General features: G+C 31.3%; 1 protein-coding gene across 5 annotated transcripts in view; it reads right to left on the bottom strand.

Moving 5' to 3' along the window:
- The window catches only part of CDK17 (cyclin dependent kinase 17), a 92236-nt gene that overhangs the window by 10929 nt on the left and 63429 nt on the right, over positions 1-17878 (bottom strand). For all 5 annotated transcript variants that reach the window (XR_012078504.1, XR_012078503.1, XR_012078505.1 and 2 more), the window contains 6 exons: positions 10178-10234; positions 8996-9110; positions 8235-8329; positions 7939-8001; positions 5686-5809; positions 1304-1424 (listed from right to left, as the gene is read on the bottom strand). Coding sequence is in view for 2 of the 5 variants with exons in the window: in XM_072973199.1 (XP_072829300.1) it covers positions 1304-1424; positions 5686-5809; positions 7939-8001; positions 8235-8329; positions 8996-9110; positions 10178-10234 (575 nt within the window). In the remaining 3 variants the exon portion in view is untranslated. The remainder of the gene's footprint in view (positions 1-1303; positions 1425-5685; positions 5810-7938; positions 8002-8234; positions 8330-8995; positions 9111-10177; positions 10235-17878) is intronic.

Raw genomic sequence — 17878 nt, 5'->3', positions numbered from 1 at the left:
TTGTACCACATGGATGAACCTTGAAGACATTTATGCCAAGTAAAATAAATCAGTCACAAAAGGACAGATACTGTATGATTCCACTCATAGAAGGTACTTAGAAAAGTGGAATTCACAGACACAGAAGGAGAATGGTGACTGCCATAGGTCTGGAAGGAGAGGGAAATGGACAGTTCTTGTTTAATAAGTATGGAGTTTCAGTTTTGCAAGATGATAAAAGGTCTGGAGATTGATGGTGGTGACAGCTTCACAGTAGTGTAAGTGTACTTAATGCCAGAGAACTGTATGCATAAAATGGTTAAAACGATAAATTTTGTTATGTATATTTTTCCACAATTAAAAAAAAGTTATACAAAGTTACATAAATGTTCAACCCAAGACAACAACAGAAGGAAGTATGATTTATCACTACATGACAGGTACAAGTAATAAATGTAACCACAGTTCAGAGGAAGGTATTGCCACGGAAGGCTAGGTTGTATTCAGGAAGGATTTATGAGAAACCATGTTTTCAAAGTTCCTGGACACAGGCTCTTGTTAGACAAGCGGAGTAGGCATTCCAAATGGATGAACTGGTATGAACATAAGAGCAAAGGTGGGAAAGTCCAGGTTTTATGAGATACAGTGAGTAGCCATTTGGCTAAAAGGAAACAACTGAAATAAGTTGAATAGCCTGAAATAAGTTGAAAAAAGTTTAGAGAAATTATAGAGATCATTAAGTATCAGATTGAAGAATTGTACCTTATTCTATAGATAATGAACGGGGAAGCGGCAAATGTGTTTGAATAAAGGAGTGTTATGATCAAAGTGGTGTGTGAGGAAGATGGTTATAGTATTTTATTATTTCTAGATCAACTTAAAGCAAGTGGATTTTGGTGAATATTAAATGATGATAAAAATAATAATTTTGTTTTAAATTATTATGTACTTTGTTTTAAATTACATAGCACTTTACACAGTATTACCATATAAGAGAATGTACACTCTTCTAAGTGCTTTATATACATTAGCTCATTTGGTCTTAACATTATCTACAGAACAACCTTTTAAAGTAGTTATTGTTGCTATCCCCATTTCCTCAAATGAAGAACAGGCCAGTAGTTTTGATAAAGTTATTATGCAGTTTTAAGTGGCAGAATTGGTATTTAAACATAGGTGATCTTCCGTTCCAGAACTCATTGCTTATATTGTGTCTCTTTAAAATAATTACCTTTTTAAAGCCAAATATCTACCAGTATTGCCCTGTGTTAATGGCTACATTCTTTCAAAATTATAAATGGCAATAATATCTGCATATATTTACCACATGTCAATCTGTGTTGAGTACTCCGAGGAACCGAGAAGCACATCAGGCGGACGGTACCACAGTGTGACAACTTCATTTGAGTAGGTCTTTGTGGGAACTGACTTGGCTCTGGCTAGTCCTTCATTGGGGAAAGAAAATCATTAAGAAATAGCTAGAATGGATTTCCCAGTCCACATTCTCACCATGACTCCTATCACAAGGATGCTTGAGATGGCTACTCTATACCTTCTTGAAGCTTAACAAAATTAGTTCTATGATTTTTTTTTTTTTTAGTGTGCATGGTCTTGGGTCAGCAAATCCTTATGTAATTAAACTAAATAACAATTCCATAATCAGAGGCTATGCTTGCTATTATGAGTAAATGCATCTGGTATGGCATCTAGGTTAATCTTAAGATATTCTTCTTTCAGTCCATGAATTATGATGCCAAATCACTTCCTACCTGAACTTAAATTAATGCAAAATAGGCCAGTGACATTAAGATAACAATTTTACTTCTTATAACTATAGGCTTTTGTCACTTCTTAACCTGATTCCAAATTTAATTTGCTATACCAATTCTTATCAAAAAACATGAAGTTACACTACTGTATCTAAATTAGATTAACAACGAAGACTTACTGTATAGTATACGGAACTATATTCAATATCTTGTAATAATCTATAATGGAAAACAAACTGAAAAATAATATTTATATATGAGTGTAACTGAATTACTTTGCTGTACACCTGAAACTAACACAATATTGTAAATCAATTATACTTCAATAAAAAAACAGAATACCAAAAAACCATGAAGTTACTGGTCCATGATCCTATTAAGTTTCACTGACAATTCCCTTGCAGAAGTCTATTCCCTGGAATAAATTACATTGTTCTATACTTTCTTTTTAAGTTTTAAGTTATATGGTTAACTTTAAAGTAAGACAAACCTCACTGCCTTTGGATATTAATTGTTGTAAATGATATAAAACATATCATTCCTTTGTCAATTTAATATGAAATTCAGTGATTATCTAGAAATAAAGGCAAGAGGTCACAACTTTATCTCTTGAGCCACTGGTGTAAGAGAATTCTTTTTACCACCACTACACCTCCAAATTTTGATCACCAGAAGTAGTAACTTTAAAAAATATTTGAACAAATATAAATTTATTTTAACATATAGTTTATTCCAAACAACAAAAAATAATTCATCTTTTAGGCTGTGGTTTCTATTGTGTGTGACACTATTATGCTAAAATATTAAACAAGAAAAATGTCATAAATGGATGATTTGATACTTTGTTAAACTGGATAAAGTCACCCAAATGAAAGCAGAAATTTAAATAATTAGGCAGTACTCACACTATTTTTCTTTAGCATATGGGCTAAAGAGTTGAACTGAAGCAATGCTGACACTGTTTTATTTAATTACAGGTTTTACTCTACCATCCCAACTTGGTAAAATAAATTCAACAAATTTTGGTAAAAAGCCAATGGGGATAGCTTTCTGATTTCTCTTCCTGTTACTAATATTGGGTTATATGGGAGAAAGAACAAGGCTGCAAATTTTCTTATCCTACATACTATACATGAAACATCAAAGCAAATGCAATTAATAGTTTCCTCAGTATCTTACACTCCTGCTCCTGAAAGAATTCTAAATGAGGGTGCTTGTTCAAATAGGCTCCTGGTTCACAATCAGAACTGCAGTACTGGCATGAAATGAAATAATCATCTCTTCCAAACAAAATTAATTAAATGTGATATGGTATTATTATACAATCCATTTTCTATTATTAATGAAAACATCTGTTTATAGTAATAACTTCTTAGACCAGAATTTTATTGATCACAGAAACAGGAGTAGAATTTTCATAGAGATCAAGAACAATTTATAGTAAAATACTCAGTTACATGACTCTCCCTTACTTGCGTCTGACGTATACTTACTATGCAACCAGTAAAAAAAACCAAATAACTAAAAGCAATTCAAAATTGATCGTACTAGCTCATGGAATAATAAGAACTTCCTGTTGGCCTGTGGGAAGATGAAATTTGCTTGGTTTGCTTTGTAGAGGTAAAGAAACAAAATTTAAAGCACTCATAGTATTATTCCCTGCCAAAAGTAAAATTTTGATGGCCCTTGCCATTCATTTTGCATTTCTAATAGCCAAGCAGGGTTTTTCTATCACTGTCATTCATTTTGGGATTGAGGAATAAGCAGCAATAAATACAGGTTGGCCAAAAAAAAGAGAAGGGAGAGTGATGGGGGGACAATGAATAATAATTACTAGGAAAATAACATAAATTATGCCCTAGACACTCTATGTAAGTATATGCAAATAACTTGCAATTTATTATCTAAACTCATGTGGCCTACCCATTTCCTTTTAAATGGCAACCTACCTTTCAAACAAATGGAAAAGTGTTAAATGAAAAAAAGTATAGGAATTTCCAGAATAAATTTACCACTTAATAACACTAATTTTCAAATCTGTTACTATGAGTAATACTTGAAACACTAATATTTTTCAAATTCAATGAAATACTCCAGAAGTAAAACTACTATAATCACTTAAAAAAAAGGATAAATACTAACTAAATGCACGGGCTTTTAAAAACTAACTTCTATTAGAGTACTCAAACTCTCAGAATGTGAAATATTAAAAAAAAAATCAAAGCTAGTCTACAAAGTTCTCTCAATATAAAAAAATTTACTTCCTAGAAGCAAAAAACATGGAATTCTAGTTTCCCTACTATTCTCTTAAAATTGGATTAGCTAAAAAGAGACAAACAGCTACTAATTAAATTATTAAGCATATAAATAAAAACAAAAGTCATGGTGGCAGGTAAGTTAAAGGAACCCCTTTCAGTAGTGGCATTTAAACTCTTTACTCTTAAGACCTCTTTTACGGTCTTAAATATTACTGAAGACCCAAAGAGCTTTTATTTATATGGATTATATTTACTGATACCTGCCATATAAGAAAAACTGAGAATAATTTAAAACTTTCTCATTAAACACTGTCAACATGAACATTTTTATGAAAAATATTTTTTCCAAAATAAAATTAAAATTAGCGTAAATTGTCTTGTTTTATATATTTGTAGGCTATTTTAATAGAAGACAGTTGGATTCTCATATCTGCTTTTGCATTCAATCTGCTGTGATGTTTGCTTTAAGTTATATATAGAGTCAGATTTCACACAGGTGTGAGGTTGGAAAGAAGAGCCTTTTAACAGCTTCTGATAATTATACATATTCTTCTTTGATACTACATCAGAATTAGAAAATAGCTTCTTAAAGATTATGTGGTGACTGAAATTATATCAATGAACCTCTTGTTCAATGTTACATTAAAGTTCACTGGTCTATCTTGCACTTTAAATGGATCTTTCACTTATGCATAATTCTGTAATAGCTGCATTAGTCATCTGGAAGATACTGGTTCCCTGGGTTATTCAAATATTACAAATATTTACATTTTTTAGCATATCAAAAAATCATACTTGTCAATATTACCACTGATCTCATCAGAAAAGCCCTCAAGTATTAAGAAGCTATCAAACTCAAAAATGGCAGATTGAAATTTCCAAAATCTAATTTTTGCTTGAAAACTCAAATTTCACTATTGTCAAGAAATACTTTAACAGTTGCTTTTCTTGAAATGACAGACTAGGCTCACTTCATTCATTTTCAAGAAAACATTTGCATAACCATAGTTTGTCTATTGGTCACTTTTTTTCCAAGTAAAAGTGATACTCCTTTAAAAAAAAAAAAAGGGCTAGTTCAGTTTGCACTCATAATTATACAACAAGCACTTTTCCTTCAAATAACTATAGTATTTCTGTGTGCAGCAAATATGTTTTGTATATATTTCAACACATAAAATACAAAAAAGACATACTCAAAGATGAAGATTTAATAACATTTAACAAATTTTACTGCTTCATCAAATATCTTTTTAAGTGTTTTTCCTACATATGTATAGTGGTGAAGAATACAATGACTACTAAGTATGGGGAGGTGCCACTGCCCTGATTTATATACTAAGGGCACCAGTAGCTTTTTATCCCTTATTACTTTTGGATCATCAGTGCAAATATTAACATAGTGAAAAGGGCAAGTAACTTTTAGAATAATTTTGATAATATATCTTGAGACCCCCTGAAAGGTCTCAGGACTCTTAGGGGTCTATGAGCCACACCTGAGAACTGGTATCTTTTAAGCATTCACTAACAAAACTCACCCACCAAAATTTTCAAATATTTCATTCCACGGGCTACAGAGAAAAACTCTCAGACCCACATAAAAGCAATCATGCAGTATCAACGGTTGTTCTTTTAAACTTAACCACCTGGAACTATTTATAAAAATCTCTTATGTTCCATACCAAAATCTGCTAGCTTTAATTCTCCTTTTTCATTTATGAGGAGGTTCTGTGGTTTTAAGTCTCGGTGCAACACCTTTCTTCTGTGGCAATAAGCCAAACCACGGAGAATTTGGTATAAAAACAGCTATAGAAACAAAAAGTAGAAATTAGTCTTACAGAAAGTAAGATATACTTTGGTATAAGCATAAGTTATGGTAAACAGAAAACCAACTGGCCTGGAATAGTTTAAAACAAAAAAGGAACCACATCCTTCTCCTTATGTAGTTTTTTGAATTTTACAATTTATTATTCTATTTGAAGCATCTACCTATTTTTTAGTCAGACAGTACCTATGAAAATAAATATAGAAAACAAAGTGAAATGAAACTCTTTGTCTTAGTATTAATAGTTCAATTGTTACAGGAAATGATTTAAAGTACACATACTCCTCATAAACTTACAGGCCTACTAAGGCTTAAAGTTTGAAACAACAGCCTTTTACCATTCCCCACTCCATTCCTCCCCACCCCCAAAATCTGGGACAATGTCTTTAAGGCAATGGAATTGGTGGTTTTATGAAAATCCGGAAGTGTCCAAAAGAATGGCGCTGCATAGCTCTGGCAAATTACGTGCTATAAAAATAACCTAAAATAACCTAAATCAGCTTCTATCACCCACCTCCTGGGTATTTTACTTTCAGCACCTCCTACTCAGCCTTCAAAATCTGCCATGATTCAGAACAGGGAATTAGCACTGTACAGCTCTGAATGACTCTGAAAAAAGCAATTCCTATAAGGCTAATGGTAGACTTTTGTTGTGAAATTTGAAAGAAAAAGGAACATGAAATACAGAAGGTCTTTGATTCTTTCTAGTTAACAAAAAAGAGCCTCAAGTCCAGAGGATTCAAGAGAGTACCCTTGGTTTACATGAAGGTGAAAAGTAGCAGAACTTCAAGAATAAGCCAAGGCAGCAGGTGAACAATGGGCCTGAAGAAATTCTAATTAGCAGAGTTTCTGCCCTCTACTTATGTTTTTTTGAAAACTAAAATTACTACTTCCAAATAGTCTCATTACTTTTTACGTTTGGAAAAATATAAGTGCTATTTAAACAGATAAAGAATAAAATACTTTACAACTTAAGCCAGCCATGTAGACCTGGTTTTACAAGATATAAACTTCTCAAATCTTTGTCAAATTATGATAATTAAGGACAATTATCTTTCCACATTATTGCTAATGTGAGAGCAGGAAAAACAACATAAAATACAAACACATAAATGCAAATAAGATTCACAACATCTTGCAAAACAAAATGTAAAATGATGAAAACAATTCTCACAGAACATATACAGAAAGAGACTTCAATATTTTGAGCAGTCTTTTTAGTAAAAGAAACTGGCTGTCTTCTGTACCAAACTTAACTATTTTTAAAAATGTGTTAAGTTTAAAGTTACTATCTACAGAATTGGAACTATCTCAGACACACAGCTGGGACAGCCTATTTCCAGAATAGTTTCTCACAAACTGTTAACTAAGTTTGGATAAATAAATTTTTGCTAAGTGTGGCATATACCAGGTCAAAGAAACCTACTGTAAGGATACAACTGTTAACAAATGTTTTTACTTAATTTTACTTTTATTTTACTTTTGGGTTACATTTGGCACTGATTACTATACCAAACTTACCAGGCATTACTTACATCTTAGATATCTTTAAGAAAACATACAATTATCTTACTTTTCCCTCCTGACAATATAGACTGGTATCTCCAGCCTAGTATTCATAATACCTATGCATGTTCTTGGCCTTACTCATTAGATTAGTATCTTGAAAAATTGTTTTATAATTAAATGCCATCCTAAATATGTTAAGGTAGTTTGTCATTTAAAGGAGGCCCTTTGCAGAATGCAATGATCACTTTTAAACATGTAGATTTTGATATAACAGCAATCATTTTAAGCAAAATATACATGTAAACGTATTCTGTATCTAAGAGAATCAGTGTTATAATGTGAAAGGAAATGTCAAAAGTACTCTTTAAGACATTTAAAATGTAGTTCTACAAAATGATCTGATCCTAAGAAAACACTACAGTGTAGTAAACAAAAGTTCTAAGTAAACATATTCAGAGGATGACAACCTATTTAAAATGCCAAACAGAAAATTCTGAAGCAGAATATATGAAACTGACATACATCATGTATTGTAGTTCGTCTATGCTTAAGTGTTTGTCTCTGCTTTAAATGAAATTTAAAATGACACACTAAAACATACCTTCACATTGTGCATACTCATGATGTTTCCGCAGTCATCCATGTACTGTTTTAGGTCTTTATCCTAAAGAAATATAGCACTTTACTATGTGATACATAGTTTAGAGAAGGCATGGCTAATTTACTTAATACTATTCAATTTTTAAAAATAACTTGTTTTTTGAGGAAAGATAATGAGCCACATATAATTTAATTAAATGTTAATAACTAAACAATAATGTCCCTGAGGCTGTTGAAAAATTCAATTTGCTATGATTTATTATGGCAAAATTAAATACTGAACTTTTAAATGCTTACCAGATACTCAAAGACCAGAGTCAAAGATTTATCTGTGTGAACAATGTCATGTAAGGTTACTATATTTGCATGTTTTAGATCCTTTAACAGTGAAACTGCAAAACAGAAAAAAAAAAAAAAGCCAATTATTTAGTCTGTGGTAGCCAGTCTTTAAAAAAATCTTAAGTTTAACATATGAATGATTAAGTTTAAGAGTCTCTTAAATTTAAAACAACCCACCAAAGGCATTTGTAGTAGCAATTTTAAGAGACTCAAATGTTTTTCTTTTCTTTTATGGTTCTGGGTTTGATATTTTTAATTCTTAAAATTATCCCCAATATTACATTGTTAACAGTGTTAACTCTCCATATCCTCTGTTTCCTCTCAAATGTTACCTTATTGAGACTTGTAAGATTAATTTAGATATAGAGCCCAAGTACCTTTCTCTCCTCTATATTGCTAATCAGATGCCTCAAACCCTTTTCTGGATAATTTATCTTTAAAAAAAAATTGTATCATTATACAAACATATTTACATCTGTATATATTACTTATGGTTAGCTTTTTCCCCATGCACCAAAATATAACATTTCCCAATGTTAAATATTTGTCTATGACAATGATTTTTAATAAATTCATAGAATTTCATTATAAGCTATACAATAATATAGTTAACCAATTAATTCCTTTCTATTAAATATTTCAGCTTTAGATACAAGCTCTCCCCCTCAGTCCCCTTCCCCTGGCTTGGTATTATTGTATTCTTTTTCCACAAATCATACCTTCTCTTATAGCTGTACATGGTGCACCTTCTTCATGTTCCAACCGGATCTCTTTTAATGCCACCAAATTCTCTGTCAATTTACTTCTTCCTTTATAAACTGTTGCATATGTACCCTATAAAATACATTTTTGAAAGACATATCAAAAATACCATGAAAGTCTGTCTATATCATCTATACAAAAAAAAAGAGCACTAATTAAGTTTATAAGCATATGTTACATTCCACCTTGCAAGGAAAACTCCACCATGATAATAAGTCTTAGTTTTCCTATAGCTAAGAGGACTTTCAGTTCTATATGCACAGCTTCACTAATCTTACAACCCTATAGAGTGCCTTAAAAGTATAAAAACATGAGAGAGGATATTTAATTTATTTTTTGTACTTTGTATGAGAATAATAACTGTATCAATAGCCTTAGAATCAGGGGAACTTTACCTGTAATGGTACATGGAGACTGAGGAAATTAATTAGGCATATTAACTGAATATTGAAAATGTAATTAACATATTATTAAAATTTACCTGTTTTCAGACTTCTCAGAATCTTTGTATATATAGCTCTCCTCTAAAAAACAAATATATTTTACAGATTTCTTCTATCATTGCCAGGATAGCCCTCAAACTCCCTTAAGATTTCCCTACTAATTAATTCTATTCTATTCTTTGCCCTTTCTCATTCTGAGAGGTATATACCATTTCAAATTAGTCAGTAGTATTAGCAAGTTCAAGAAAAACAAGGTCTCATTAGCCAAGAATTTCCTTAACCTTCAGTGAGATGTCTTTATCTTGAAAGACAGTATTTTGATTTTTTCTCAAGTTTGAACACATGCAATTTCCCACATAACAGCACAGATAGCAGACTACCAAGAAGCTAACTAACGAATAACAAATAGATGTCTATTTTGTTACCAAGAAAGCACAATATTCTGTGCTTCAATAAAAGGTTACATGGCTATAAACAACATTCATTTCTTCTCACACTGCTGGCATAATTTCAAGAATTGAAGGGTTTTTCCTTCTAATATTCTGTTGCCTTTTCATAACAAGATACAATCTTTCAGAAAGCACTGCTTACTTTTTTTTTCTCCCCAGGTTGGAAAAACTTGTGGACTAACAGAGGAGTTTAGATGATAAGAAAAAAAAAAAGTATCTTACATTTTTAAGGTAAGTATTGACTTACCTCTCCAAGCTTTTCCAATTTGATGTAGGTTTCCATTTTTCCAAACCCAATTTCTGACTGAAAGCAAACAATTATAAATTTAATATTCTTAAAATTTCAATTCATCTCTTCCTCAATTTCTGAAACTCTCCTTCTTTAAAGAGTGTCTTGGAATACAAAAATCTGATTATAATTAAACTGTTGAACATCTGCCAAATTTAAAAATAAAACTTTATAACTGGAACATTTAAAGGTTTAAAACCATCAAAGTACACAATTAACACTGTCAACTCGTCTTTTCTACAGACTGATTAACATTCTGCTATGAAAAACATTTTTTCTATTTTAAGGCCCTGAGATTTTAAGAAACCACAGGCACTTTAAGATACTAAAGACTTTAACAAAAGATAACTACAAGATTTTCTTTTCAACAAAAACTGCAAAATAATTCTTCTACATATTTTCCTTCACCAATCCTTGTGCTTCCTAGGAAGGCCTGCAAACAACAAAATACTATTAATTTCAGGTTTTCCAACCAAAATATAATACAGACAACTGCAAGTCACTCTAGAATCGGCTAACACAGAAGCAGCAAGTAAGTCTAAATGAGCCCTCACCATCCCCTAAAACAGGCTTTAAAAATGAGTTCTCTGAACCATTGCTTTTAAGCCTTGAGCTTTTTTTGCCTATTTTGTATGGAGTAAACAAACAAGGTAGATGGAATACATTCAAATATGTAATAGAAACTCAGTATTAAAAAAAAAAAAGAACTAAAACTAAACAAAAAACCCTAACACTGAAGATTTAGGAAAAAAGAAAAAACACAGTGATAAAAAGTTAGGGACTGAAAGAGCAGAGATAAGAAAAAAAGAATTAAACGGAAGAGAGTAAAAATTTTTCTTAAATTCATTTCTCATATGAACTCCTTTGTAGATAGTGGAAAAAGCAATAATCTAAAAATTAACTTCTCACTTAAGAGCTATACTAATGCCCATAAATATCCAGGGAAAGGAAATAAAGTTCTTATATATATAACCTCAACTCTTAAAGAGTCTATAAATAATGCTGGATCATTAAATACTATGTTACAGTCAATTTCTGGTGGTTCAAATATACAATTTTTTTCTGGTGTTGAATAAAAAAAAGATACCTGACAATTTGACTTATCACTCACCACTTTCAACAACAGGATACACTGCCCAAAGTTAATGGCCAAAAACAGCAAAGGACTGTCAAAGGAACTGCTTTTATCTTTCTGTTACAAGGATATATATCACTTTAAAAGCCATGAGGAAAATGGCATATGCAACAGTACTTGATTCAATTTTGGTAAAAACTGTGGTCACAGGTAGTATTATTGAATGACCTGCTTCTTTTTGCACTCTTTAGGACTTTTTCTGTATATGGTATTTTCAAAAAATTTTAATTAAAAAAGTGAGATTTTGTACCATATGATACTTACATGTGGAATCTTAAAAAAGAAAAAAGACACAAATGAACTTACTTACAAAACAGAAATAGACTCACAATAGAAAACAAACTTATGGTTACCGGGGGGACGGGGGTGGGAAGGGATAAACTGAGAGTTCGAGATTTGGAAATACTACTATATATAAAATAAACAACAAATTTCTACTGTACAGCACATTGAACTATATTCAATATCTTGTAGAACCTGTAATGAAAAAGAATATGAAAAGGAATATATGTAGGTATTCATATGACTGAAAGATTATGCTGTACAACAGAAATTGATGCAACACTGTAAATGGACTATACTTCAATTAATTAAAAAATTAATTTTAGAAAAAGGTTAGATTTTGGAACCATCATGCACCATCCACTCATGTACTGTCTTGTATATGGCTCACAGGTATTAAGTCCTTGCTTTCTATTATAAATAATTATGCAGAATAATAAAATACTACAATAGACAGTATTTTCCAAATACAAATGGACTTCTACATTTAAATTTTAATATGGAAAATGTGGCAAAAAGCCCACTGTCTGGTACATGAGCACCTAATTCTGAATAATCTTTTAGTTCTGTATGTTTTTTTATAGTCCATCTTTTTTTTTTTTATGATCTTAAATAACTCTTTAAGGGCTAATTGCCATGGTCACACAAACTATAATAGAATGTTTATTTACTTATACCTATCTCTAGAATTCAGGTGCTTAATTAAGTTCACAAGTATGGAATTATTTTGCCATGAATTTGAAGATTTGTGTCACATTTTTTAAAGAAGGGGAAAAAACCTATATTGATAATGGAAACTAGTATAAACAACAAAAAAGTCATTATCTGTAACAATGAGAAGCACAAAGAAAAATACGACTGCAAGCTAGGAAATTTTTCTTATCAGGAATTGGGAAGTTTTCTTATTCATTCTTTTATCTTAAGTGAATAAATATTAGCATGCCCTTAAAACATCAAATACACTTTGGTCCAATGATGGCTATGACAAAAATGCTGAAGTTTGCTTTGGAGTGTATAAAAATGAACTACAAATTCAAGACTGTAAAGATAAAAATGTAGAGATTACTATTTATTATATAAAGTATATAAGGAATAAACTGTAAGAGGTGCATCAAAAATTTATGTTACCAACAGTCTCTCTTTAGAGAATGAAATTTAGTGAGATCATTAAATTATGTTGAAAGTCTGCTTTTTAAAAAGAAGGTAAATACTGGAATTTTCTGCCAGAACCCAATTCAAAGAGTAGAGTGTACCCCACCTCACCACATTTTAATGATTTCCAGCATTAAGGATTTAATCATTACATCCAAATATTACTTACTGAATCTTTAAATGGAATTTCTAGAAAATTTTGCTTGCATTTTTATCTGCTGAACATGACAAGATTAACAATAGATATAATGACTAGCTTGTTGACATGCTCTCCTACAGAAATTATTCAGAGGACAGAGAACAAAGCTCATTTATTCAACATTTAGCAAGCACAATGTTAGGTACTGGGGATACAGTAAAGAAGACAGATATGATTCCTGCTTTCATGAGTTCCCAACCTAGACTGAGTTCCTCTTAGGTTACTTTAGAATATTTTTAAAGTTTCATGAAAATAACTAAAATTAAAAAAAATAGCTAAAGGAATGGAATAATAAGCTTTATATCATAATACAACATAAAAATCTTACTTTTGCTTTCCACACAAATAAAGACAATTTGTTTTCTGATACTTCATTGCTCTAGGAGAATATTTGGCTTTTTGAAAAAGCAGGCAAATTCCTGCTTAAATAGCTCTTGTACAATAAGCACATGCAAATTAAAAAACAAAAACAAATGGTAATTTATAATAGCCTTCCTATAGTTCCATGTAACTTCTAAGTAGTATCAAGCATTATTGGGTATTTCTTGATTACTTTGGCTCTGGGAATATAATCACTGTATCAAAGTTATAAAGATATATTAACATGCTGGCAAGGTAGTTCTAACTGAGCTTCAAAACGAATGAAACATGTGCAAAAGTTCTACACATGCCATTCTAAAAGTGAATGTGTATATAAGAAACACTGGGGGTAAAGGAAGATTTTTCAAATACCCATTTCCCTACTCGTGAGAATTACTGACTTACTGTTACTGATAGAAATGTGTTCTGTCTTAGATATGTGGGAGGAGAAAAGAGACTGAGAACCTCTATTCTACTCAGTCATTCTGTCTTACAAAAACTTGCTGTTAGCATTATCATACTACTACCTTAACCTTGTCCAGAATATGCCAAAGGTAAACTATGTTGTAGGTGAACTCTAATCTCACTTCATAATTTATTATCAAATTATTACACCACACAATTTATTTATTATTTGTGAAAGACATCAGGGTTTGACACCCTATTTTCTCCCCTGCTTAAGGACTACATATGATCAATAGGTAAAGTTATGAATGAGGAATCCAAAACTCATTGTTTAGGAAGAAGCAGATTCTTAAAATGCATATAATCTATAATTTCAACAAAATAAAACAAATTTTCATATATAGACTTAGTCTACTAAAGTTGCACTTAACACTCCTACAAAACCCCCACGAGGCATGCCATCATTCTAAGTGTTGACAGTGCTCTTATCAATCTTGACTATCCACATATGGGCTGTCCCATAGTGTAAAGTTTAACAAAATACGTTAAGAGTTAGAATATTCTATTTCTTATCAACCATGAATGAATATTAAACAATACTTCACCAACCCAATAACCAGCATCTATAACATGAGATACGATGACTAACTGTAATGTAGTGTCCTGGACGGCATTCCTGGGTAGGGGAGGATATTAGTGAAAAACTAGGGAAATCTTAATAAAGTATGGAGTTTAATTAACAGTAATTTATCAATATTGGTTTTTTTAGTTGTGATGAATGTACTAAAGTAATGTAAAATGTTAGTAACAGGGGTAACTGGGTATGTGTTATATGGGAACTCTCTATATGATCTTTTAAAATGTTTCTGCAAATCTGAAACTTTAAAATTAAAAGTAAATAAATCAAAAGTCAATAGGAAATATTCAGCAAGAGAGGGAGACAAACTATGAGTGAATAGGTGTAACAAATATTCTAAACATCCCGAGGAAATGGGACTGGAAGGACAATTCCTCAATATTTAAAAAAAAAAAAAGGAAAAGAGTAGATTGAGTATAGCTGTAGGGAAATTTGCACAGTTGTTATTCAGACAATGAGAGGGTTTCTGGTTAGTGACTTCTCTCTTGTCTATCATGTAGTGGGACAAATCACATGCTTAGCATGAGAAAGGAAGAATTATCCAGAGAAATACAAGTAGGCAAGCGATACTGAGGATCCAACTAAGGTTGATGATCATGAACTTCTTGAAGAACCAATCAGCCCTACTGCATGTCTTTCCCCACCAAAAACGAATTCTGTGACTTCTCACTTCTTATTCAAAGGATCTGTTATTTTACTACTCTATTTACTATACACTGCTATTGAAAATATGCAAACAAAGTTTTATCCTTTTAGAAAGACAAAATTTTATATTTTGTCTTGAAAAAATATTTTTTAGATAAAGAATATATTATCCATGGAAACATGAGCACTAACAAATGTGAAGAATATTTTCCTTTTCCCGTCTCTTCTTCATTCCATAATCCTTTATTATTCCCTAATCCTTCCTCTTCACATATAAACCTAAGGATCTGAAGAATAATTTTTAATATACTTTAAAAGAAACCATGCTTTAGTAAGACAGATAAATAATAAAAAATAATAAAAAGGATTCATCAATAGCATGATTAATCTGAAACCTATAAGCCATTTCAGATCAAAAAACAAGGGAAATGGATAGGAACACTAACACAATAAAAACTCCAGTCACTTGATATTCATTAGAGGGCACTGTTTTCCTTAATTTCATGTACATTGGAAAAGAGAGGTCTTAGATGATAGTTTTGGTGATCAAATCATACCTTTAGTCCTAATCTGAACACTTTCAAAATTTATCCTAAGTACCATTCTTTAACAAAAATCGTAACCAAAGAAAACTTTCAACCACATAATTAAATAATAAAGTTATCTGTATAAAAATGTCTTAAGCAGTGATGCAAAACTGCTGATTATAAACCTATACCAAAGTCAAGTTGGCATTACACTTCAACCTATATATGTTGGTGAATGTCAAATAATGTGCTCATATTATATACAGCATTAAGTAATTTTATTCTTTAAAATATGTAACCAAAACAGAAGTTGTTAATGGATAAAAACATTCCACAACACAATATGCAAGAAGAAGATAATAACAAGTTGTTACTGTTAGCAACCCAGGACTTCTCAACAACTGCTCCTTCTTCAGACACAAAGTTTAAGTGGGTTCCAGGTCCTGCCTATTTTATCTCTACACAGTCCCTAGGACCTGGGTTCTATTTTCCATTTCCACATGGCTGCTACATCATTCCTAATTTTGAATAAATTCCTAATTCAGTTCCCTGTCTCTAGTCTTTCTCTCCTTCTATTTCATCGTTTACACTTTTCCTGAAGCTATGGTTATGAAAAAAGTATGTGACCATGTCAGCTCTTGTTTAAAAAAATACATTTGAGTCCTTTAAAAAAAAAAAAAAAGGATGAAGTCCAGACTCATTGGCCTGACATCTAAGGCTGTTTACAGTCTAGCTCTATCCTATCCTTTCAAGCCCCATTCTTTAACATTATTCTTTATTTATCTTTCATATCAGTTCTTATTTCCCCCAACATAATCACATTCATACCTCCAGGTTTTTAGTGTATGAAGTTTCCTCTGTTTAGAACACACTTCTACTAATTGTCAATCCGACAAATTCCTACCCATTTTTCTAGAGCCAGCTCAAACATTGTCAACTCTTTAAGCCTGTGATGTGCAAAGACATTTCACTTGCTGTCTCTTTTGTTGTCCCATAGTACTTTATATATACTTCTACTATAGAATTAAAGTTATCCAAAACAGATTCCACATACACAATTATTTGAATTTATGTCCAAGGTGACAATGCAACAAGGAAAGCTGTCTTTTCAATAAGCAGTGCTGGATCAACTGTTATATATATCTGCAAGACATATAACTGACAAAGGTCCTTCATATGAAATGTATAAAGAATTCCTAACAAATCAATAAGAAGGCAGAAAGTCCAATAAAAAAGAGATAAAAAAAAAAAGCATAAATACAAAACAGAAAGACTCACAGACACAGAATACAAACTTGTGGTTGCCAAGGGGGTGAGGGGTAGGAAGAGATAGACTGGGATTTCAAAATTGGAGAACAGATAAACAAGATTATACTGTATAGCACAGGGAAATACATACAAGATCTTATGGTAGCTCACAGAGAAAAAAATGTGACAATGAATATATATATGTTCGTGTATAACTGAAAAATTGTGCTCTACGCTGGAATTTGACACAAAATTGTAAAATGATTATAAATCAATAAAAAATGTTAAAAAAAAAGAAAAGAGACAACAGACTTGAGGAGTTAATTCAGAAAAGAGGGTATCTAAATATATCTAAATGGCCATTAAACCCTAAAAAGGTGTTCAACGTAAGCTATCTGGAAAATGAAAAATAAAACCACAATGAGACAGCACTATATGCTCACCAGAAAAGTTAGAAAATTTTTAAAAAGGAGAAAAAAATATCAAAAATGGCATGGAGAGTGACCAAAACTATCATATACTGGTGATGGGAGTGTAAAATGCTATAATCACTTCAGAAACTGTTTTGACAATATCTAGGAAAGCTGAAAGTATACAATCTGATCCAACAATTCTACTCCTAGGTATGTGGCCAAGAGAAATGCTTACATATGTTAACCAAAACACGTATATAGGAATGGTGACAGAAGCATTATCTGGTAATAGATAAAACTAAAAACAACCCAAATGTAAATGTCTATCAACAGAAGATTGGATTAAGTATATTATACTCACACAATGGAATATCATGCAATAAAATAACAAGTGAACTATATACATGCATTAAGCTAGATGAAACGCAAGTATAACACTGAGCAAAGGAAGTCAGTCACAGAATACATACTGAATACTTCTATACACAGTAAGATACATACTATATAATATATACATACTTGTATAAATATACATCTATATTTACATAAAATGTATTTTAATAATTGGCATATTCATAGTTATAAAGTTCAAAAGTTCAAGAAAACAGAAAAAATAAAAGTATTTTTAAAATAAATAAGATTATATATGTAAATGA

This window comes from Vicugna pacos, chromosome 12, assembly GCF_048564905.1.
Source record: "Vicugna pacos chromosome 12, VicPac4, whole genome shotgun sequence".
In the NCBI taxonomy this organism is placed as follows: Eukaryota; Metazoa; Chordata; class Mammalia; order Artiodactyla; family Camelidae; genus Vicugna; species Vicugna pacos.
Note: the sequence above shows the minus strand (reverse complement) of the source record. Positions and strands in the feature narration are given on the sequence as shown.